General features: G+C 42.3%; 2 protein-coding genes across 2 annotated transcripts; both read left to right on the top strand.

Moving 5' to 3' along the window:
* Positions 1–2,038: 2,038 nt before the first annotated feature.
* On the top strand, positions 2,039–15,909 carry LOC130189753 (E3 ubiquitin/ISG15 ligase TRIM25-like; the record flags this gene model as incomplete). Its single annotated transcript, XM_056408691.1, has 3 exons — positions 2,039–2,263; positions 10,027–10,239; positions 15,406–15,909. A coding segment is annotated over exon 3 (504 nt), but the record flags the coding sequence as incomplete, so codon positions are not given.
* A 390-nt stretch (positions 15,910–16,299) lies between these two features.
* On the top strand, positions 16,300–17,173 carry LOC130189762 (E3 ubiquitin-protein ligase TRIM39-like). The gene has a single exon (XM_056408699.1). It carries the CDS (start codon positions 16,451–16,453, stop codon positions 17,051–17,053), a length of 603 nt encoding a protein of 200 aa, XP_056264674.1. The 5' UTR covers positions 16,300–16,450; the 3' UTR covers positions 17,054–17,173.
* The last annotated feature ends 8,170 nt before the right edge of the window (positions 17,174–25,343 follow it).

The raw sequence follows: 25,343 nt of genomic DNA, 5'->3' as shown, positions 1-25,343 counted from the left end.
CCTTTTGTCTGGAATGTGCAGTTCACCACTTCTGCCATGAAAAACACAAAGTTCTCCTTATTTACTGCCATTATATTCTCATCTCCCCTTTGACTCTGAGCCGATAGTTGTTCACTTGGCTGTTGAGTTCCTTCCTGACTACATCTCCCCCCCTCTTTCCCCCCCTCTCTCCCCCCCTCTTTCCCTCTGAGCCCTCTTTGCTATGGAGGACTTAAAATGACTTATATATAAATAAATGAATGCATGAATAAATACAATAATAAATAAATAAATGCTTAAATAAATGTATAAATAAATACAAGAATAAATGTATAAATACATAAATAAATACAGGAATGAATAAATATAAGTTGTAACTCAACAGGACATCATTAAATAAATATATCTCTATATTTCTGTATTTCTTCATTTATTTATTTCTCTATTTACGTGTCCACACGTATTTCTTCATTTATTTATGTGTGACATTTACGTGTCCGTATATTCAAATGAGCTGGGCGGTCCGAACCTCATTGTTGAACAGGATTGGTCAAGTCGGGAGCAAGACAGAAGCAATCGATCCCTAGCACTTGGACCTGTACGAACAGCGTTTATGCATTCTTGTCTGTACATTCTAAATACTACTGTTGTTGAGTCACGGAATTTAATTTAAGGATGTTTTCCGAAGTTAGTAGTTTAAGCATCAAATCTGTGGTCGGTTTATCGAGATTCAGCCTAATAAGGATATCGACGGAGATTTGAGGTTCTGCTCGGACCTCTGAGCTCCGGGCGCTCAGCGCTGTGTGGCCGCCCGAGAGAAGCCTGATCTCGGCAGGACTTTTGAAATGCTCCGCTGGCTCTGACGTCTCCGTGGCGGCTAAACATGAGATATAATTAGGTTTTGGAGGATCTAAAGAGCACAAAGAGTTTATTATTTATTAAAAGATAACGTTAAATCAATTTGACTGAGGTTACGATTCACAACTTCATATTGTAGAGACCCTGGGTCAGGAAAGCTACGTGACGTTGTATAGTTAATACCGTTTATTCAGAGCTCGCCAAACAACAGTGAACACCGCAACACATTCTACTCCACTGTAAAGTATTTGACAGTGAATAATTGGAGTAAATTCATGAGCAAGAACAGTTGATGTGGTGACGTCACAAGACCAGAAAGACCGTCCTGCGTCCTCAGGAGTCCGGACTCCCAAGACCAGACTCACAAGACCAGACTCCAAGAAAACACGAGTCTGTATTCAGTGTACTGAAATGATAAACGGCTGAAGTCAAAAAGCTGTCTAGGCTAACTTCTGCTAACGGTTAGCTGAGCGAGCCAACTTCAGCTTCATGTGCCAGGCAGAAGTAGTAGAGCAAAACACACCAGGTGCATCACACTCCTGTGACCAATCATGCTTGAGACAGAGGTTCGGACCGCCCAGCTCATTTGAATATACGGACACGTAAATGTCACACATAAATAAATGAAGAAATACCTGTGGACACGTAAATAGAGAAATAAATAAATGAAGAAATACAGAAATGTAGAGATATATTTATTTAATGATGTCCTGTTGATTTATAACGTATATTTATTAATTCCTATATTTATTTATTTATTAATACATTTATTTAAGCATTTATTTATACATTTATTTAAGCATTTATTTATTTATACATTTATTCATGCATTTATTTATTTATTCCTATATTTATTCATGCATTTATTTATTTATACATAAGTCATTTTGAGTCCTCCATACTTTGCTGCTTCTGCATACGATATATTCATTTTCACTTTCAGCTGCTGCACTCCCACTGCCTTCTTTCTCACTTCACACCCACCAGAGGCCACACTGTGTGCACCTCCGCAATTTGCACATTTGATCTGTCCCAGCCTCACATTTCCCGTAGTCATGTTCCCCTCCACATTTCCACATCTTTGCCCTGCGCTTTGTCTCTCAGGTTGCCTTCTGCTTTCTCCGCCCTGCGACACAAACACAGTCAGAGTCCAAACTATCAACGTTTTATTAAAAACAAAGAGACAGTTGAAGCACATAAGTCCACTTAGAAGACAAACTAAAGCTACAAAACTAAAAGAGCTGCAGATAAGAGGCGGAGCCACCCTGAAGAGGAGAGCTGCTGCGTCACACTCTGGAAACGAGAGTTAACTTCAGAGTCAGAAACACTGCAGTCGAGACGAGTCTCTGCTTTTCTCTCAGAGACGATTCAAAGTGACGTCTTCAGGTTTTTCTCAACAACTCAACAGAGTCTCTTCCAAACACTGGTGAGTACATCTGATCATATTCACACCTGTGATCACCAGGATTAACACAACACTTTAGCTTTACTCGGGCAGGAAGTTCCTCTCTTATCACTTCATACCTGATGAATTATTAACAATATAACTGTGGCTGTCTGTCCACAGTCCCACGACACAGAAACTCACTTTAACTGCTTTAAACTGTCTCAGGAGGACTTTAGTAACTAGTAACTGAATCTGTGGTTTTCAGTTTAGTCTCTCTCTGACTTTCCTGCTTTTGTTACTGTTCATTGATCACTTCCTCTATTTCCTCTAGTAGTTTCACAATAAGAGTTTAAAGCTTTTATTGTGAAGCAGCTGGAGGAAATGTGATGTGTTAGTCATCAGTAAGCAGAGCTTTGTTGTCAGAGCTGCTCTTTAACTCACTTTGTATGGAGGACATAAAATGACTTAAGTATACATGAATAAATATAGGAATAAATGAATACATGCTTAAATAAATGTATAAATAAATAAATAGAGGAATAAATAAATAATGCTTAAATAAATGTATAAATGAATACAGGAATGAATAAATATAAGTTATAACTCAACAGGACATCATTAAATAAATATATTTCTACATTTCTGTATTGCTTCATTTATTTATCTCTATTTATGTGTCCACACGTATTTCTTCATTTATTTATGTGTGACATTTACGTGTCCGTATATTCAAATGAGCTGGGCGGTCCGAACCTCTGTCTAAAGCATGATTGGTCACAGGAGTGTGATGCACCTGGTGTGTTATGCTCTACTACTTCTGCCTTGCATATGTTGTTGAAGTTGGCTCGCTCAGGTCACCGTTACCAGAAGTTAGCCTAGACCAGGGGTGCTCACACTTTTTCAGCATGCGAGCTACTTATTATGTGGTCAAGTCAAGGCGATCGACCGACGGTGGGGGGGGGGGGGTGCGCAGTGATTTTTTTTTCTCGGAGCTCTGCGGCGCGCGAGCAGGGGAGCCGAGAAGTGGTGCTCACACTTTTTAAGCATAGAAATGACCAAGTCAAAATGATCTACCCACGACAAAAATGTGGAACATGTATTTATTTTCAAATATATTGAGGACTATAATGTACAATGAATGTTGATATAACTTGCATAACCGCATGAGCCAATATTACACAACATAATTAACTATGAACATTTGTTGTAATTACCCAAGTTTACTTTGATGTCTTGCACTGAATTGAATCAGCCAGGGATGCATAGTCCGGACAGTAGCTGCTGACAAATGTTCATCAGTCATGGTGGAACGGTACTTGGATTTAATCATCGTCATGTGGGAAAAGGCTGACTCGCATAAATAAGTGGAGCCGAATAAAGCAGTCAAGGAGGGAGCACATGTCCTCATGTTGGGGTACTTTATCTCTGTCAGTAAGTTCCAGAACTGTCCATGAGCTCTGGACTTAAGCTCAATGTCGTCTTGTCGAGTCAAAATCTCATCTTCCACTCTAGAAGAGTTCAGGTGAAACAGTGTTGCAATTTTTGATGCGAGTGAATCAACATCAGCATCTTCCTGAACAGGATAGCACATGAATGTAGCGACTGGCTCGAGCAAAGAAAAGTCTTGAAAGCGTCTGTCAAACTCTGACAGACAATTGTCAATCTGCTCTGTGTAGCGTGCACTGTCAAGCTGCACACAGGGCTTCCCTTGCATCACCAGCTCTGACTCCAGGTTCCGGAAATTTGCCAAATCATGGCGCTGCAGCTTTGAGGAGATATGTTTCATCTTTCGGTTGAAAGCATTAACTGAGCTGATCATATTGATTCAAGATTCAAGAGATTCAAGATGTTTTATTTGTCACATACACACACAGGGTGTGCAGTGAAATGAAAGTGGCAATGCTCAGCAGGAATGTGCAAGGGCAACAAGTACACACTATTTACAATAAAAAACAACACAATATTTACAGTAAGTGTGTGTGTGTGTGTGTGTGTGTGTGTGTGTGTGTGTGTGTGTGTGTGTGTGTGTGTGCCTAAGAGGGGCAGTTGTGTGGGTCTATGTGGGGGTCCTGGTGAGGTCGGGATTCACAGTCCTGATGGCCTGAGGAAAGAAACCCCGTCTCAGTCTCTCTGTTCTTGCAGCGTGACTACGGAGGCGCCTGCCTGACCGCAGCAGCTGAAACAGTCTGTTGTTGGGGTGGTGAGGATCCTTCATGATCCTGCCGGCTCTGGTTCTGCACCTCCTGGTGTACAAGTCCTGCAGGGTGGGGAGTGTAGTTCAATAGTGCGTTCAGCGAACGCACTACTCTCTGAAACCTTCCTGTCCTGAGCGGGACAGTTGCCAAACCAGGCTGTGATGCTTCCTGTCAGGACGCTCTCTACAGCTCCAGAGTAGAAGGACTGAAGGATCCTCTGGGAAACTTTAAATTTCCTCAGCTGCCTGAGGTGGTAGGCGCTGCCTTGCCTTTCTCACCCAGAGTGTCTGTGTTTGTTGACCATGTCAGATCCTCGGTGATGTGGACTCCCAGGTATTTATACCGCCACCCTCTCCACAGTAGTCCGTTAATCCCAGTGGTGAGTACGTCCTCTGTTCTTGAACCCGCCTAAAGTCCACAATCAGCTCCTTGGTTTGGTGACATTCATGATGAGGCTGTTGTCCTGGCACCAGAGTGACAGATCAGCAACTTCCTCCAGGTAGGCCTTCTCGCTGCTGTCGGAGATCAGGCCCACCACCACTGTGTCATCCGCAAACTTGATGATGGTGTTGGAGCTGAACCTGGCCACACAGTCATGTGTGTACAGGGAGTACAGTAGGGGGGGCTGAGGCAACCCTGGGGATCCTGTGTTCAGGGTGAGGATTTGAGGTGTGTCTGCACCTGACCACCTGTGGCCTGGCGGTCAGGAAGTCCAGGATCCAAGCACACAGGGGGGTGTTCAGTCCCAGCTCAATCAGCTTGCCGGCTGATTGATCACTGTTTTGTCTTTTCCTTGCAGCTCTAGATTAAGGTCACTCAACATGTTTGTCAGATCGGTTACAAATGCCAAGTCTAACAGCCACTGACCATCATTTAGTTGCTCATATTCTGCATGTCCAGCTACACGGAAAAACTCCTTAATCTCCGGACAGAGCTCTCGAAATCTTTGCAGGAATTTCCCCCGACTAAGCCATCTCACGTCAGTATGTAGCAACAACTCAGAGTGGTCACAGTCAGCCTTCTCCAGATGTGCACGGAATAACCGTCTTTGAAGAGATCTGGCTCGAATAGAACAGGTGATCTTCATTGCCACATCCATGATCTCTTTCGTGTTGAGCATTTTAGCGCATAACGCTTGTTGGTGGATTATGCAATGGTAATTCAAGAAGTCTGGGAAAGCATCGTCCTGCCTGCACTTGGCAATAAAGCCATTCACGCGGCCAACCATTGGTGCTCCATCCGTGGTGATAGACACCAATTTGTACACTGGGAGCTGAGTTTTCTCAATCAAGCTTTTAAACGACTGAAACATGTCCTCTCCTCGTGTATGTTCTTTCATGGGAAGTACTGTTAATAGCTCCTCTTTTGCAGTGATATCACTAAACACCATACGAATGAAAATGCACACCTGGGCAGTGTCACTCACGTCCGTAGATTCGTCCAACTGCAGTGAGAAACACTCACAATCTCCGATGTCCTTCCACATTTGCTGGGTGACATCCTCAGCCATGGTTTCACAGCGCCGTGTCACTGTACTTCTTGACGGCTGCAGAGCTTTGATTGAAGATGCTATTTCTGCCTTATTTTCAAAGTCTTGGAACAATGAGTCAGCTGCTTCAACGAATGCCTCTTTTACCATCTCTCCGTCTTGGAAGGACTTCTTGTTTTTAACGATGACGTGACTCACCCGGAACGATGCTTGGCGGCCGCTTTTGAATGATGGTGCGTGAACAATGACTGCTGACGGACAACTGGGATTTTAGTTCCTTCAACTTTTTCTTCAAGATCGCTTTTCAGCGGGAAGTGGTGTCGTATTTTCTATGAACAGTCCGAAAATGCCTCTCCAAATGTCCCTTCTTTGGTATTGCGACGGCAGCCCGGCAGATGAGGCAAACGCACTTTGAAAATGACATCGTGAAAAAAAAGTCCACCTCCCATTCCGTGTGAAAGTGATACGTTTTTGTCTTCTTACTACTTGATTCAGCTCCCTCACTCATTTTTGATGACCTTAAGCTTTCTTTCCTGAAAAAAAAGCGAGGGCTTAAAATTGAAGGTAACTCGCTGACTAGCTTGTTCGTTTTGCTGCTGCACTTAGCGCCGTTGTTGGCGCATGCGCGGTGGGCTGACCGTCAGCCTATCATCCATTAAAAAACAAACGAGACGTGTTGACTTCGTAGACGTCGTAGAGTAGACTCTACGGGGCATGTGAGCGTAACCTCTCACGCCGCAGAGTCTGCGACGTCGAGTTACGTTCACCTGCGTCGCGCCATCTTGGATTCAGCAACCCAGACCGGGAGCTGATCCCAGACCAGCGAGCCGACGGCCGACAACCAGCGGCTGACGGCAATTTTTTTTCTTCATGCGATCGACTAATACGACGCCGCGATCGACTGGTTGGTCTCCGCGATCGACGTATTGAGCACCCCTGGCCTCGACAGCTTTTTGACTTCAGCCGTTTATCAGTTCCAAGTCCACTGAGTACAGACTCGTGTTCTTTGGGAGTCTGGTCTTGGGAGTCCAGACTCTCGAGGACGCAGGACGGTCTTTCTGGTCTTGTGATGTCACCACATCAACTGTTCTTGCTCATGAATTTACTCCAATTATTCCGTGTAAAATACTTTACTTGGCGTGGTGGAAGAGTAGTGTGACGGAATGAGGGAGATGTAATCCTAACCTGTTATTGTGGTTATAGGAAGAAGTCTATGACCGGGAGCTTACGAAGTAGAATGTGTTCACTGTCGTTTGGCGTAGGCTATGAATAAACGGTAATAACGATTAGGGCTGTCAGCGTTAACGCGTTAATCTATGCGATTAATTTGGCCGCCTTAACGCACTAAAATATTTTAACGCAATTAACGCACTTTTTTTGTTTGTTTTTTGTTTTGTTTTTTGAATATACTTTATTAATCCACAAGGGGAAATTAGTTCTCTGCATTTAACCCATCCTTAGTTATTAAGGAGCAGTGGGCTGCAGTGATGCGCCCGGGAAGCAACTGGGGGTTCAGTGCCTTGCTCAAGGACACTTCGACTTGCTTCCGGTGTTCGAAGTTGTTACATTCCTCTGAGTGTCAAACCGCAGCAGTACGGTTTGACACTGTTTCCATTTTTAAAACAATTATTTCTCCGCAAAAATAAGGATCATAAATGAGTTTAACTCGTGGATGAATCAGTCGGGTTTCCTCCTGCTCCTCCTTCCTTCGTCTCCCCTCTGATACACAGAGGAACGGAGGCGACGTGTCGGGTGACGCGGCGCGGAAAGAACTCGTCACACGAAACCTTCAACGTGATTGGTCAATCCGTTTATCTGTCAACATTTTGCGAAAAAAACAATGATCACTCAGTAAATCACAAGGACCTCCCACCACACATGTGAGGCTCTATAGCAGCCTGTCAGTCAGAGAAACAGTTTTGTCTTTAAAAAGAAGGAACAAACTTTCAATTGCGATTAATCGCGATTAAAAGTTTGTAATTAATCGCAATTTCACAATGTGCGATTAATTAGTTAATTTTTTTAAATCGATTGACAGCCCTAATAACGATACAACGTCTCGTAGCTTTCTGACCCAGGGTCGCTACAATATGAAGTTATGAATCTTAACCCTCAGTCAAACTGACTTAACGTTATCTTTTAATAAATAATAAACTCTTTGTGCTCGTTAGATCCTCCAAAACCTAATTATATCTCATGTTTAGCCGCTACGGAGACGTCGGAGCCAGCGGAGCCAGCGGAGCATTTCAAAAAGTCCTGCCGAGATCAGGCTTCTCTCGGCGGCCCGGAGCTCAGAGGTCCCGCGAGCAGGACCTCAAATCTCCGTCGCATATCCTTATTAGGCTGAATCTCGATAAACCGACCACAGATTTGATGCTTAAACTACTAACTTCTGGGCTGAAAACATCCTTAAATTACATTCCGTGACTCAACAACAGTAGTATTTAGAATGTACAGACAATATAACACTGTTCGTCTAAGGTCCAAGTGCTCGGGATCGATTGCTTCTGTCTTGCTCCCCGACTTGACCAATCCTGTTTAACACTGAGGTTCGGACCGCCCAGCTCATTTGCATACAAGGACACATAAATGTCACACATAAATGAATGAAGAAATACAGAAATATAGAAATATATTTATTTAATGATGTCCTGTTGACTTATAACTATTTATTCATTCCTGTATTTATTTATTTATACATTTATTTAAGCATTTATTTATTTGTTCCTGTATTTATTCATGAATTTATTTATTTATTTATACTTAAGTCATTTTAAGTCCTCCATAACTTTGGACTTATTCTGTGCTGCTTTGCAAGAGGAGCAAGGTTGAGTCTGTCGGCACGACTTTGATCTTCGTTGCTTACTGATAAGTTAAAAGATATAAAATAAAAGACTGGCTTTATTTTTTCAACAAATAATTAAACTCTTTTGAATAGAATGTTCTTCTTTTCTTCCTCAATGTGTGTAGACATGGCTGCTTCAAACTATCTGCCGTCTGAAGATCAGTTCCTGTGCTCCACTTTTTCTAAATACTACTGTTGTTGAGTCACAAAATGTAATTTTAGGATGTTTTCAGGCGAAAAGTTAATAGTTTAAAAATCAAATATTTGGTCTGTTTGTTATAATTCAGCCAATTTAAAGATATTCTTCCGACGACTTGAAGTTCTGCTCGCGGGACCACTGAGCTCCGTAGCGCCGGTCAGCTCAGTGTGGCCGCGAGCAGCCTGATCTCGGGACTGTTTTAAATGCTCCGCTGGCTCTGATGTCTCCGTAGCGGTTAAACATGAGATATAATTAGTTTTGGAGGATCTAACGAGCACAAATAGTTTATTATGTATTCACATGTAACGTTAAAACAGTTTGACTGAGGGTTAAGATTTCACAACTTAATATTTTAATTAAACTTTCACGTTGAACAGTGTCTTTTTACTTTTTACCGAATTGTTTGCAATTACATGTGTAATAGAACTACAAATGTAAATATACACAAGTGTATATATTTGTATATATATATATGTGTGGATATAACATGTTTATTGTATATATATATTATACATATTATGTATATATGTATACTATATATTTATAAAAACAATATATATAACATACATTTATAGACGCAATATATACAAAACATATATTTTTTTATATATTATACTTATATATTTTATTATATTTTACTTATACTATATATTTATAAACACTATAGATATTATATCTATCTAAATATTCAATTCAATTCAGTTTATTTGTATAGCCCAATTTCACAAATTACAAATTAGTCTCAGAGTGCTTTACAATCTGTACACATAGACATCCCTGCCCCAAAACCTCACATCGGACCAGGAAAAACTCCCAAATAACCCTTCAGGGGGAAAAAAAGGGAAGAAACCTTCAGGAGAGCAACAGAGGAGGATCCCTCTCCAGGATGGACAGATGCAATAGATGTAATGTGTACAGAAGGACAGATTTAGAGTTTAAATACATTCAATGAATGTGACAGAGTGTATGAATAGTTCGTAGTAGGCATATTCCACGATGGAGACCTCCATGATCCATCAGGCAGATGGCGGTGGCAGATATGTGTGTATATATATGTTTATATGTGTGTTCTAGGAGGGAGTTAGTAGTCTAGGGGTGAGATGATCAGAACCTGGACCAGAACCTGTGCCTCCTCCTGAGTGAGAAGAGGTTGACTCTCCTGATGTTGAGCAGCATGGACCTACAGGAACGTGTTGCAGGTGTAATGTCGGCAGTCAGGGAGAGTTGACTGTCGAGTGTCACACCAGGTTCCTGCAGTCGAGGTCGGTGTCAACAGAGATATTGAAGGTAATAGTCAGGCTGTGGGTGGGAGAGTCTTTACCTGGAAGGAGAAGTAGTTCAGTCTAGTCAGGGATCATTTTCAGGTGGTGTCTGGATCTCCACTGAGAGACGCCCACAGTTTGGTGTCATCAGCATAGCTATGGTAGGAAACGCCAGAGCTAGGGATGAGAATTGATACGATTTTAACGATTCCGATGCTTTATCGATTCCTGCTTATCGATTCGATTCCTTTTCGATTCTTTTATCGATTCTTATTGGGCAAGGGGTGAAAAAAAAGAGCACAAACGGGTTTATTTACATTAATTTTCTTTTAAATAATTTTCTATAATGCTGCACACACCATATACAGTATGTATACATTAGGGCTGCAACTAACGATTATTTTGATAATCGATTAATCGGTCAATTATTCTGTCGATTAATCGAAAAAGAAGAAAAACAAGCATTAATTCGAACCATTTATTAAAAAACAGAACAGAAGTGCAAATAACTTTAGAACGTGCACAAACAGGTTGCTCCTTGAACATTCCTGAGCTTTTAAAGTAATACAAATAAAATAAAAATATATATATAAACGGACTAACACAAAAAGCATACACATGTATGCATCAGCCAAATATATAGGCTTTAAAAAAATAAAGTGCACAAATATTTATATTTTTGTTTAAATGTTAAAAGGGACCTGAGCTGTCAGAACAATAAATAGTAAAAAATAAAGAAAAATACAGATCAGAAAACTTAACAGGATTTGTTGGAACATCAGAACTTTTCCTCTTCACTAAACTCAAACTCTCACACTCAGACAGACGACAGACAGACACTCACACAATCACTCACTCCCTCCCTTTGTTCAGCCACTTTGCGTTGCAATGCAAAACTGTGAGCATGTCCACATGCTCCTGGCTCAGGCTCGCTCTTTTCTTGGAGGCTATGTTTCCTGCTGCAGAAAACAGCCGTTCAGATGGTGTTGAGGTGGCAGGGACACATGAGTAAGACTTGGCTAGCCTGGCCAACATGGGATATCGGTCATTGTTAGCCTTCCACCACAATAATGGGTTTTCTTCCTTGGCAAGGCTCTTTTCTCCAAAGTATGTGAGGACTTCGTTCCTCACTTGGACGTAAACATCCTCAGCTTCGCCTGCTCTATCCTCATCTTCACCATCAGAACCAAGGAGTGAGTCAAGTAGAGTGGCTGATTTAGTAGCTGTAGTATTCATGACACTGCAACTGCCATGCTGACCCATCTCCCTTCTCTCTTCAAGTGCCATTGTTTGCACTTTGGTCTGAACATGTAGGACTTCATCAGGTGAAAGACACTTCAGTTTCTTAAACCTTGGGTCAAGGACCATCGCTAGAATCACTGTGTTTGGTGCTCTATCTGAGAAAGCAGTCTCCCGTTTCCATCTCTCCTGCAACTGCTGCACAGCAGTGAGTTGGAAAGCCTGCAGCGGAGCTGACTCGTAGGCAGCACTCTGGGTGGACTTCAACAGCCCCTTCACAAGTGGAGGTATTGCAGATATTGTTGCATATTTCTGTCCACTCATGAACGCAGTGACACATTCAAAAGGCTAGAGAACTGTTGGAAGCTCTTCCAGCAGGCTCCACTGGTCTGGTTTCACATCGAGGTACCTTTTGCCTCTCTGTGTGACAGAGCTGTCGGACAGTGTTGCTGTGACAGGCCACCTTTGTTCGAGAAGCCGGCTGATCATATAGAATGTACTGTTCCACCTTGTACTTACGTCTTGAACAAGGCTGTGCTCAGTTGTGGCCATTTGTTTCTGTTTCTCTTTGAGCTTACTGCTGGCTAGCTCACTGTTCTTAAAATGTTCTACCAGACATCTTGCAGCCCCGACAGCTTTTTCAATCCCTGGACTCTTTAATGCCGCATTGAAGACAAGTTGCAAAGTATGGCCAGTGCATGAGACAGAGGACCACCCATGCTTCTCCTCCAGGATATTCACTGCAGCCACAATATTGGCACCATTGTCATGTACTATGGCAATGATTTTGCTTGGAGAAATGTCATATCTGGCCACTACCTGCTCCAACCACTCTGCAATGTTAGCTGCAGTATGTCTGTCTTGCAATGGCATGGTGGTGAGGCAGATTGACTGCATGTCCCAGTCATCTGTAATGTCGTGGCATGTAACACCAAGGTATGCTTCAGTTGCTACACTTGTCCACACATCTGTGGTGAGAGCAAGTTTGCTGGTGGTGGTGTTTATTGCACTCTTCACTTTCCTGAAAATATCTTCATATTTTCTCTCCATGAGATTTGTGAAGTGGGTCCTGGATGGCAGAGTGTAACCAGGGTTCAAGGTATGGATCATTTTAGTAACCGTCATCTTCAACCACGGACAGAGGCCTCATGTCAGTGACGAGCATGTTGAGGATACCATCAGTCAAGACAGCTCGCTGTGGTGTACACGGTGCATTTCCCGTCAAGAATCCTCTCATGGTTTGCTGTTTTTTTCTGGAATAAAAAACATAGTTTGAGTATGTGTACGAGCAACATTTACATCAACTCAATACATACATACTTATTGTTTTAGTTACTAGTTGTGTAAAGGTAGTAACCCAAAGAGCAGACACACTCACACAAGCTTATTCATGAAATGATTACCATCAATTTAGTAGGTGCAAGTTATGGTCATTTGTACACCACATTTAAAAACAGCTTAAGATGATCAAGTGCTACAAAATAACTTTAAAATGAAATCAGAAAGTACAATACACATAAATATATTTGTCAACAATAACAATATGGGACAAAGCAAAGAATATATACATGACAGGTTGAAAAATTAACGGGCCAAAAAAGGCGAGTGGAAGAAAAGGTGTCTTTAGTCATGCAAACTATAGGATACACCTGCATTACTGCTCTTAGAGCTCACGCTATAACTTGTCATGCGAGTCTAGCTGGATAACGAGTAAACAGCAGCACCATAAGAGCTGCTGGAGGGGCGTTATGTTCCCCACTTCAAAACGAAACAAAGTCGGATTCTGTCGTGACTCACCCTGCTGTTGAACTTTCCTCATCAAGGACTCCAACATGTTTTCGCTTAAGGTGCTGAATCATTACCGTGGTGCTCCCGTGCCACACCATGTTGTTGTTGCATAGCTTACATAGCACACACTTTTTTGTTGTGTTTAATGTGAAATGCTCCCACAGCTTGGATGACTTGGGTCGAACGGATTTTTCTGCCTCCGCCATATTTTCAGAGCAACGTTACGGGTCTCTCCGATGTTCTCTCTGGTCGTCTTTCCGCTACCTTCGCTCCGCTCCGCGCGCGCAACTAAATTATTTGTTTTTTTACACAAACAGCTCCGTGACTTATTGAGTGGCGTAATAATCGCGACATCAGAATCGAAAATTAAATTCGTTGGCAACTTTTCTAATAATCGATTTTTATCGATTTTATCGATTCGTTGTTGCAGCCCTAGTATACATACACATTTACATTTTTTTAAATAACCAAAAACATTTATACATATTCCTCTTGAACTTAAAATAAAACGTACATAACTTAAATAAAATGTATTCTGTTTAATTTAAACATGTTCCTAGAAATTACAGTGCTGAGTGCTCCTTCCTTTTTTTTAAAGGGTATATGAACTGAGCTGCCAAAAATGAAACTAGCAGTGGCAAATACCAAGTGTGCAACCATCAATTGTATGGATCATCAACAATTCTTGTGCAGAAAAATAAGCATGTCTGCTTTCTCCGGGAGGATCCGCGATCTCTCAGGACGTATTGTGTCTCCAGCCGTGGAGAACACTCTCTCAGATGGGCTGGAGGATGAACACAAAGATATGAGGAGGTGTACAAGACGTGCTGTAGCCTGTGACCCAGACAGACGACCAGCCTCTGAACCGGTCTGACTCTGAACGTCATCAGCTAAATTGGATGGCAATGGAGATTATTTACATAGTGAAAGCTGGTTTACACAATGAAACAAATGGCACTAACAAAATCGCTAAATTTGCTGAGCTGACATAAAGCCACATTAAGAGGGGAGGCAAACACGACCTCTGCCTCAATGTAGGGGGCTGAACATGGAAGATTATATAGCTAAGCTAGCGTAGCTATATGCTAAATTTAATATTGGATTAAACATCGATATGCTCAGTTTAATAATGGGTTAACACGATAACGCGAATGTTTGCTGATAACACACGCCCTCCGATAATTAACACCGTTACGATCAAACATTTCTCAAAACTGGACTTTCAATCCAAACGTGAAGTGATCAATAACGGGACCAACGCCGGAGACCAAATGTGTGCTTCAAACGAAGGGACAGAAGATAACTTGATCGACTCCACACAATAAAGGCAAATGGCTTCACACAGTGAGTGGTTGTGATCACTATTGAGGAGTTTACCTTGGACAGAAAGAGATGAAGCGCCGACGTTAGCTGAGCTGCTGCATCGAACACATGACATCCTGTCATTTAATTCCACGCTGTGTTCAAATGTTTATTCATATTTGTTGTATTTCCTCCCTTCGACGAAATAGACTTTTTATACACGTTACAAGTGGCGTAGTTGTCGTGTGAAATGGAGCCAACCTTTAGAACGCTTCTGCCTAGTTGCCATGTTTGCTGCAGTCTGAAGAAGAAACTAAAAGTTTAGCATCTTAGCATACACAGAGGACCGTTAGCAGAACCGTTAAAGAATTTGGCTGACGATCCCAAACAATCGGTTCACTGGGAACCGGTTCTAAAACAGAACCGGTTCTCGATTCCCATCCCTAGCCAGAGCTGAGAGAGTTGGTGTACAGAGAGAAGAGGGATCCAGGGGGAGCCCTGAGGTACCCCACTAGTGAGAGGACAAGGTTCAGACACAACTCCTCTCCAGGTTACCTGGTGAGTGCGGTCGTTGAGGTAGGATGAGAAGAGGGAGAGAGCAGAACCTGAGATACCAGGTCCTGAAGGGAGGACATGAGGATCTGGTGGTCCACTGTGTCAAATGCAGCAGAAAGGTCTAGAAGGATAAGGACAGAGGAGAGAGAGGCTGCTCTAGCAGTGTGAAGGTGCTCAGAGACAACGAGGAGGGCAGTCTCTGTTGAGAGGCCGGCCTTGAAACCAGAAATTATTTTTACTTTTCAACAAATTATTGAATTTTATTTTGAATAACATGTTCTTCTTTTCTTCCTCAATGTGTGTAGAGATGGCTTCTGCAAACCTTCTGCTGTCTGAAGACCAGTTCCTGTGCTCCGTCTGTCTGGATGTGTTCACTAATCCAGTCACAACACCATGTGGACACAACTTCTGCAAAAAGTGCATCACTGAACACTGGAATGTGAGTGACAGGTGCCAGTGTCCCATGTGCCAAGAGGTTTTCACCACCAGACCAGATCTGAGGGTCAACACTTTGTTCTCTGAGATGGTTTCTCAGTTCAGACAGTCGACTCAGCAGAAAGCCAGCAGCAGCAGCTCAGAGCAACAAGAGTCCAGACCAGGAGAAGTTCCCTGTGACGTCTGCACTGGAACCAAACTGAAGGCCCTGAAGTCCTGCCTGGTGTGTCTGGCCTCCTACTGTGAGACTCACCTGGAGCCTCACCTGACAGCTTCACGCCTGAAGAGACATCAGCTGATGGACCCTGTGGAGAACCTGGAAGACAGGATGTGTCTGAAGCACGATAAACCTCTGGAGCTGTTCTGTGGACCGACCAGGCGGTGTCTGCATGCTCTGCACTGTGTTGGACCACAAGATGCACAATGTTGTTCCTCTGAAACAAGAATGTGAAGGAAAGAAGGTGGAGCTGCAGAAGACAGAGGCTGAAACTCAGGAGATGATCCAGAAGAGACGCCTGAAGATTCAGGAGGTCCAACACAACGTGAAGCTCAGTGAGGAAGATGCAGACCGAGAGAAAGCAGAAGGTGTTCAGGTCTTCACTGGTCTGAAGGAGTCTGTGGAGAGAAACTGAAGGAGCTCATCACTACGATAGAAGAGAAGCAGAGAAGCACCAAGAAACAGGCTGAAGACGCCATCAGAGAGATGGAACAGGAGATCTCTGATCTGATGAAGAGGAGCACTGAGGTGGAGAAGCTCTCCCTCTGAAGACCACCTCCACCTCCTCCAGAGTGTCCAGTCCCTCAACATCCACCATCCACCACCCACCAAGGACTGGTCTCAGGTCAGTGTTCCTCCAGCATCACATGAGGGGACTGTGAGGAGAGCTGTGTCTCAGCTGGAGGAGACGCTCAGTAACATGATGAAGACGCTGGTTGCTGAAGTTGAGATGAAGAGGGTCCAGAAGTTTGCAGTGGACGTGACTCTTGATCCTGAAACAGCTCATCATCTCCTCATCCTGTCTGATGACAGGAAACAAGTGAAACATGCTCAGGTACAGCAGCCACGTCTCCCCGACAATCCACAGAGGTTCTCTCCTTGTCCCTGTGTTTTAGGAACACAGAAGTTCTCTTCAGAAAAACTTTATTATGAGGTTCAAGTTAAACAAAAGACTGAATGGATTTTAGGAGTGGCCAGAGAGTCGGCCAACAGGAAGGGAGTCATCACACCGAGTCCTCAGAACGGTTACTGGACTTTATGGTTGTCAAATGGAAATGAGTATAAAGCTCTTGATGACCCTCCAGTTCGTCTCTCCCTGAAGTCTGGGCCTCAGAAGGTGGGGGTGTTTGTGGACTATGAGGAGGGTCTGGTCTCCTTCTATGACGTAGAAGCTGCAGCTCTCATCTACTCCTTTACAGGCTGCTCCTTCAAGGAGAAACTCCTCCCATTCTTCGATCCTGGTCTTAATTATGATGGTATAAACTCTGCTCCTCTGATCATCTCTCTTGTTGGAGTAAACTAATCACTTTTCTCACGTCCCTCAAGGGAAGCTATTTAGACTCAACCCTGTGTGGGTTAATGGAATTTTAAATCTGGATGAATACATCGTGCTTATTAATAAAATGTACATAATGTATGCTTTTTTATCGGTACATTTGATTTTCTGATTAATATGAATATCAAACAATTATTATTATTAAATAGTATTATAAATACTGTATAAAACTCAATCTTTAATTTCCAAACGTCATCCTCAATAATCACCGACTCAATCCTGGATCAGGAAACAGAGACATCCAAAAATATGCTTCTTCAATATAGAATCATATAAAAACTGTTTATTTAATTCTTCCCCTCCACTTTGAAAGAGAAGAAGAGATCACAGAACTATTTACACGTCTGCAACATGGAGGAGACAAGAACAAGGATGTGGTACAAGCACCAGGTCACGTCTTTCACAATAAAAGCACAGGAATCCTTGACCATTCTTTAAATACACACTAAAAAATAAAAATAATAAAGTGTAGAGTTATGAATGAAATCCTTCAGACAGAAAACGGAAGAAGTCGGGAGTGGGATTAAGCTCTCGTGTTACAAATATTAAAAAGGTTATTTATTCGTTTTATAATCCGGAATTCAGAGCTCGTCCGTTGCCTCCGCGCGGCTCTCAACATGGCGGCGTTGTCGTCTGCTCAGGTAGACGTCGCCCCACGGGGTCTTTACGGTGATGCTCCGAGTGTCACGGAGGAACAACAACAACAACAGTAAACACCTGCACAGGTGAAAACAGAAGCAGTGCTTCGTTTTGCGTCTGTTTTTTTAAAGTTGACGTCTCGGGAACGTTTTCAAAGTCAGATCGTGAGAGAAAAAGTCAGATGAGCGACATTTAAACGTTTTTAACGTAAAACTGACGGAGCCAGAACAACCTGCCCCGCGCCGCGCATCGGAAAACATCGAGAAGTGTTTTTTAAACGTCGTCGGGGTCAAGCAGGAAAGTGAGGAAGAGACTCGTCTTCTTCAACTCCCGTACGAACCGTTTGAACACGCTCTGACCTCTGGGATTAATAATAATAATATCAACAAAGTAAACAGATTAATCATGAGGAACATTGAGCGTGACAAAAGGACAGACAGTGACAGATTCAGACCCCGCCTCCTCACACGAGGTCAGCCAATCAGCACAAAGCAATGCAGAGATTGGTGTGTGTGTGTGTGTCTTTGTGGGATTATGATCATAATGTACCATCACACCATGAATAAATGTGCAGTTACACGTGACTCTCCCTTCCTTCTCTGGGCGTCTTCGGTCAGGAATGCTTTGTTCCAATATGACATTTTCACTTTGAGTTCTCGGGTATCTGACACACGGCTTTAGCCGAGACACGGAGCGTCCTGCCCGGGCGTCTCATCCAATCACCGCCGTGTTGACCCGACCTCGACAACCGCTGTAAACAAACAACAACAGAGACGTGAAGGAGCTTCCAGACTTCTTCACGCTCCCCATCAAACCGTCTCCAGAGGCTCAGCGGGGCTGCCGGCGGCCAGATGCAGGACTGACGGAGCAGAGCAACAGCGACACCAGATCACCTCGGACTCACACACAGGCGGGATAATCAAAGGTGTGACGAGTTCATCAGGTTGTAACCGTCTAAAGTTGGGAATGTTGTCCGGTGTTCAGCGGTTCCAGTCAAGCGTAAATAGACATGATTCTCTTCTTCTTCCAGGGTCTCACCTTGCACTGATTCGCCTCCAGCTGGCCGGCTCCACCCACAAAGTGGGGTCTGCCATCAGTTTTGTTGAACACGCGACTGAATTTACAGGAAACATACAACATGTTGTCTTAAAATATGAAAATCACGTTATATTGACATTCCATGTGACAACATTTGTCAGATCCTTTACTCAGTCTAGAAACCACCATTCCAAGCTACAAGTATTATCAGAGAAATGTCATTCTGACACACAACCCTATTTTCTTCAAACCAAATGTCCATGACTTCTGGCTGAAATGTATGTCTCCTGTTCCCAACTGGCAGCAATTTCCTTTAATTAATTATTTTATATTGTGTTTTCTCGTGTTTCAAATGTCTTTTGATTTCTTTCCATGCTTTTCCAAAACTGTGATTCAGGCCTGAAATGACCATTTCATGACTTTTCCAGGCCATCCCATTCTCTGAATGTCAAATATAAGTGTTTATTGTGTTTTATCCAGCTTCTGTGTTGATGCTCCACATGAAATGAACTCATGATTTCAGGAGCAAATCTCCTGTCCAGACCCACTCCCATGTAACAGTCCAGCTGCCCCCCCTTTCTCAAGAAATTTACAATTCCTGCTTTGTAAAAAAACAAGAAATTATCAGACAACCTTTCAAAACAGTCCCATTATCTTCCACCATTGCCCTCCCCAGCTCCCACTTTAACGAACACCTCTTCATCACCAGAAACCTTAATTTTACAAAGAGCAATGATCACAACCCTCTTTATCTGACTCACCCAAAGCTTAAACTATCAATTTTTAAAAACAAAGAGCAGTTGAAATAATTCATGAAAGACACCTGTTTCTTTATAAATTTGTTATTCCTTTACAGTAACTTTGGTTTGCTTCAAATATATATAACACATATATAAAATTCAAATACATGAATAATATATATATATTTTATAAATATATTGTAAGTTTTCCAAAAAATTTAAATATTTATTCTTATTTTTGTTCCCCCAAAAATTTTATTCTTTTAATTTTGGCACGGTTTAAGAAAACTCAAATATCCTATCTCAAATATTAGAATATCAAAAAATATACTAGTGGGTTTAAACAAATCACTTGAATTGTCTAATTAACTAAAACCCGAAAGGGGTTTCTGAGCCTTGACAAACACTCCTTTATAAATTTTTTTACTTGGTCAAAATATTAAAATTTTAAGATAGGATTTTAGAGTTTTCTTAAGCGGGAAATAATCACAATATTGAATAAAAATTTGCAATATTTGTTGTTTTAATGAATCCAAATGCTGTTTTTTTTTTTAATTTTACAGAAAATAAAGAACTTTACCCAAATATTCAAATTTTTCTGAGACAGTCCTGTATATATATATATTTTTTCATCTAAAAATTGTAAGACTGCATTCCCCCCTTTTGGAAAACCCCCCTTCTCCCACCTAGTGTTTGGCGGTTCCCCGGGGACAGAATGTTGGGCCCCCTTTGATGAAGTCCTCCTCAGTCTCAGGGGGATGAAGAGGGAATAGCAACGGGGTTAGATCACCTAAGGAGAAAAATTCTAAATCATTTTCAGGTGGTGTCGGGATCTCCACTGAAACCCCAGTTGGTGTCATCAGCATAGCTATGTGGAAAGCCAGAGCTAGAATTGGTTTTATAGAGAAGAGGGGGGACCCAGGAAGCCCTGATCCCCAAGTGAGAGGACAAGGTTCAGACACAACCCCTCCCAGGTTACCTGGTGATTTTATAGGATGAGAAAAGAGAGAACCTGAGATACCAGGTCCTAAAGGGGAGGACATGAGGATCGGGTTTCCATTGTGTCAAATGCAGCAGAAAGGCCTAGAAGGATAAGGACAGAGGAGGGGAACTGCTCTAGCAGTGTGAAGGTGCTCAGAGAAAACAAACAGTCTCTGTAAAGGGGCCTTAAACCAGAAATTATTTTTCCTTTTCACAAATAATTGAATTTATTTTAATCAAATGTTCTTTTCTTCCTCAATGTTTTAGAAGGGTTCTGCAAACTTCTGCTGTCTGAAGATCAGTTCCTGTGCCCCTTGGGATGTGTTCACTGATCCAGTCACAACACCATGTGGACACAATTTTGCAAAAGTGCATCAATGATTACGGGAATACCAAAAAAACATGTGTCCATTTTAAAAGGGCAGGGGAGAGGTCAGAATTTCACCCCCGGGGGCCCCGAGTTGAATCTCGGGGTCGACCAGCCGACTCCATGTCTGCCCTAGAGACTGATGCTCAGGGTAAAAAATTCGATCCTGAGCAGGGTTTTGATAAAGTTGGGAAGGATTTATGTAACAACATCCGGTTTTGCAAAGTTAGCAAAGAACCAAAACATCCATTTTCAAAATAAGATGTCGAAAAAAACACTAGCAGTGGTTCTAAAAGTCCGCCATTACGTAAATTTTTAAAATCTATTTAAAATTAGCATCCATTAAAAAGTTTAAGCAACCTCAGAAGAGTTTTTGACAGTCAGATGGGAGTTGTGTTAACGCCACGTAAGACAGAGATAAATTTGCTGTAGGCGACCAACAACAGACGTATTGAAGCTCATTCTATGTTTTGCGCAAAAAAATTAACTAATTAATCCTGTAATTTAATCAGAACATTATTTTCACAACAATACATATTCAATAAAACACAAGTGTAAGTTCATAAACTGAATTGTATTTTTAAGGCAATTTAATTAAATTATCCTAAAACCCAGTCTCCCCATATCAGGATGGTTTGACCCAACTACACGCTAAGGGTCATGACCCGTATCACGGGTTTTAAACTCAAATAATGAAGTCGGGTTAAGCGGAGCAAATGCTGCTGAAAACACGGAGGACAAGTGCCAAAGAAGGCCAAACCAGACCCCAAAAATTAGTTTTCCAAAAATTATGTTTTAATGGGATTCACGCCCACGAGTTGAAACCCCACCCAAGCCTTTGTGTTTCTTCTGGGGGAGAGGTGAGCCAACAGTAGCATGAAGCCAGCCCATTTTGAGCGCCATCTCAAGAAAAAACATGCAAATTACGCTGGGACCTGCATTTTCAAGAGGAAACTCTCTGAATTCGTCATCTCAAAACGAGGGAAAAGCCCACGACATCAGCCAAAGCCCTGAGGCATCTTATGGTGTCTTTGCTCATAGCTAAAGCCAAGAAACCACACCCACCCCAAGACCTGTTTCCTGCCGCTGTTGTGTTGGCTGAGACATGCGGACACAAACGAGGGAAGTTAAAGACTTTTTTGTCAAATGACTCTGTCTGCGAGAATAGAAAAAATGGAACAGACATTGTCCAGCAAGTTGAAAATTACCCTTTTTTCACTCCAGCTGGATGAATCGATGTCAGTGGAAATGCACAACTTGTTGTTTTTAAGATACATCGATATGACGACATTTATGAGCACATTCTATTCTGAAAAACGTTGAGGAAGAACAACAGGAGGGGAAAATTTTTTGATGTTGTTAACAGCTTTTTTGGAAAAGGCATGAGCTGGAAATCCTGCCGCAGCATCTGCAGGGCCCCCCTCAATGACGGGCAGGGGAGAGGCCCCAAAGCCCCTTTAAAAAAGCCCCCACATGAAGTGGACTCACTGTGTCATACACAGGGGTTGCGGAAAATGAGCCCTGTGTTACATGACGGTTTGAAGACAGCCAAAGTGATCAACTTCATAAAGTAAAGGGCCCAAAATTCCACGCCTGTTTGGCCTGAAAACATGGGAGCTGAACACACTGCTGCTGCCCCGAAGGACGCTTTCTCGAGGAGAATACTCAACCTGTTGGAATTACGATCAAGTACACACCTTTTTGATCGAGCCCGGTCTCCCCTGCCACCTTGTTCCAGGACACAGACCGCTTGCAAAGCTGTGCTATCTGGCAGATATATTCAGCAAACTGAAAACTGAATGTGTCTCTGCAGGGCAAGGAGACCCATGTTAAACATGTATGAAAGGTGGGTGGCTTCCTGAAGAAAGCAGAGCTGGGGGAAAGGGCCTCTGCAGAGGGAGATTTCACCTGCTTTCCCCCGGTGGATGCTTTTTCTCTGAGGATGTGGACAGAGCCAGTCAAGGGGCATTGTGGGACATTTGACCAACGTGATTAAAGATTTTCATTCCTACTTTCCCGACCTGGAGGATAAATCTTCAGCTGGATTGGGGGAGAAAACCCCTTTTGTCTGAAGCAAACAGAAGCTACCTGTCACTTATCAGGAAAAACTCCTGAAGTGTCATCTGACCGTGGCCTCCCGATGAAGTTTGCCCATCCACACTCCCCAGTTTGGGGGTGTAAGCAGGAGCATGACCTGGGACAGAAAGCTTTGGAGCAGCTAGCCCTTTTCCTCCACATAATTTTTAGGCCTCCTTCTGCAATGACTGTGATCAAACAAAGCAAAAAAAAGACTGTGCCTGGAGAAGATTTATCACAGCAGTGGCCTCCTGCCACCAAGACTGACAAAGATCCTCAGTGAAGAAACACAAGTTTCTCATTAAAATGTAAATGCTAAAGCATTCAGTTTAATGCAATGCATTGTTGACAGTTTAATAAACCGACACTGATGGCACAGTGCTGTGTATTACTACTTTTTTTTTCCAAAGATTATTTGCGCGGTTAGGGGGACTTTGAAAAGTATTTCCCGAGGGGACATCACTGAAAAAAAGGGTTTAGAACCACTGCACTAGCATACAAAGCAATGAACTTTTTTGTATCTTTATAGATCGTTTTGAGATTTAGCAAATTATGCTCACATTAAAACATTTTACTGTACCAAGGAAGAGTTTATAAAATAAGTCAGACTTTTTCATGTTAAAAAAGTTTATATAGATTTCCCAAAAGTTCCAGGAAATGAATAATGCAGATGTGTTCCATACATATCTGAAATCACAAAACAATCAAACAATTGTAAAGGATCAATTGGTTTTTCAAAGTAAAAGTCCTAAATGTTTAAAGAAATCTGTAATTTCTTTCATGTTTGAGGTGCTTTTATATGTACCCCTAGTCCTAGGCAATAATGCTCAAAAATAGAATGTTAATCAACCTGATCGGTGATCGGATTATCGGATCGGCAGATACTGATTTCAGTGATCTGATCCAAAAAACCCGATGGGGATCTCTAATTTTATTCATTGAAGAGAATAAAAGTAAAATGTTGTGTGAATATGATGCAGTTGAACTTGACGTTAAAGATACCAAATACATGAAGCGGAACTTTGACTTTGAGTAAATCAGCTAAATTTGGTTTTGTCTGATGTTCCCCAGGAATCATTAATTAATAGTTTTTTTTCATGGAGCTTTTTAAAATTGAGGCCTACTACATTTATATAATGTTTACATAATACAGGATGTTTTATTGTGTGATTCAAATAAAGAGAATAAATAAATATTGCCACTTTTATTTGTTTTGTGAATATTGTTGAGATGACTTATGAACCAAAGAAACCTGTAAACATGATTGTAAAAAGTCAAATCAGTTATTGACCACAAGGCCTGAGTAATGCAGTCCGGGCAGGGGGGTCGTGAGTTCCCCCCCTTTTGTTTTCTAAAATTGTAAACTAATTGGTCTGGATGAGGGTTTTGGGTTTGTACCTGGCTTTTATGAAGGTAATAGCAGCTGTGTTGATTCAGGTAGTTTTTGATTCAACGAGGAGTATCTGTACATTTTACTTTAGAGAGGAATACAAATATCTTTACAGTCTGTATATATTTCTGGAGGAAAGCCATCTGCTTCACTTTGGGATGTCATCGATAGCTTCCTGTTTTCTGTGAATGTAATTGGCTTTAAAAGCCTGTTGTTGTTGTTGTTGTTGTGGTTTCTCATTTATTTGTGGGAAAGGGTTTAAATGTTAAGTAGTTAATCAGAGTCACTTTATGTATTTATGATGTATCGTGATTTGTAATAACTGGAAAAAAAATTATATCTCACCTTTAAAACAAAGGAGGCCAAAAAAACCCGACGACTGTGTGAGTCTCAGGGAGGTGAAGGTGAGGTTTACACCCACAGAGCTGCAGGTAAGAGGCGGAGCCACCCTGAAGAGGAGAGCTGCTGCGTCACACTCAGGAAACGAGAGTTACGGTAAATGTTCACATTTAATGACGTTCGACAATTAAATGCAGTTTAAGAATTCTTTAACTAGTTTCCTGCAAGAAAAAAAATCTATATCAATAACATACGGCCATTTAGTTTGTTTAATAAAAGAACAAAGACCCGTTCTTTGGGAAAGGGAACCTTAGATTGACTTCTGTTGTAATCTGGCGCTATAGAGAAAGTTACAGGGGGCGGGGGCTGCCCGGGGGGGTAGATAGAGCTTCTGTTGGGGACTATTTTCAGGGGCGGATGAATCGACATCTGGTGCTGTCGTGTGTTTGTGGCAGCAGGGACGGAGAATTGAGTCTGAACCTGACGTTTAACGACAGTGAGAACAAGAAGGAGAACTCTCGCTCCCTCCTTCACGTGGTTTTGTGTTTTCGGGGAGCCCCGTGAAGAGCACAGAAGCAAAGGAGCCACAGGAGGAAGCTGGAGAGGGCAAAGGGCAGAAGAAGAAGAAAGAATCAAAAGCCGCTTTGGGGAAATCGGAAGCCGACCAGAAGCTGGAGACCAGGTGAG

Source organism: Pseudoliparis swirei, chromosome 24 (genome assembly GCF_029220125.1).
Source record: "Pseudoliparis swirei isolate HS2019 ecotype Mariana Trench chromosome 24, NWPU_hadal_v1, whole genome shotgun sequence".
Classification (NCBI taxonomy): Eukaryota; Metazoa; Chordata; class Actinopteri; order Perciformes; family Liparidae; genus Pseudoliparis; species Pseudoliparis swirei.
Note: the sequence above shows the minus strand (reverse complement) of the source record. Positions and strands in the feature narration are given on the sequence as shown.

Excerpts from the sequence above, each read along its gene's own strand:
- LOC130189762 (XM_056408699.1), top strand. The coding sequence starts at position 16,451 with ATGATGAAGACGCTGGTTGCTGAAGTTGAGATGAAGAGGGTCCAGAAG.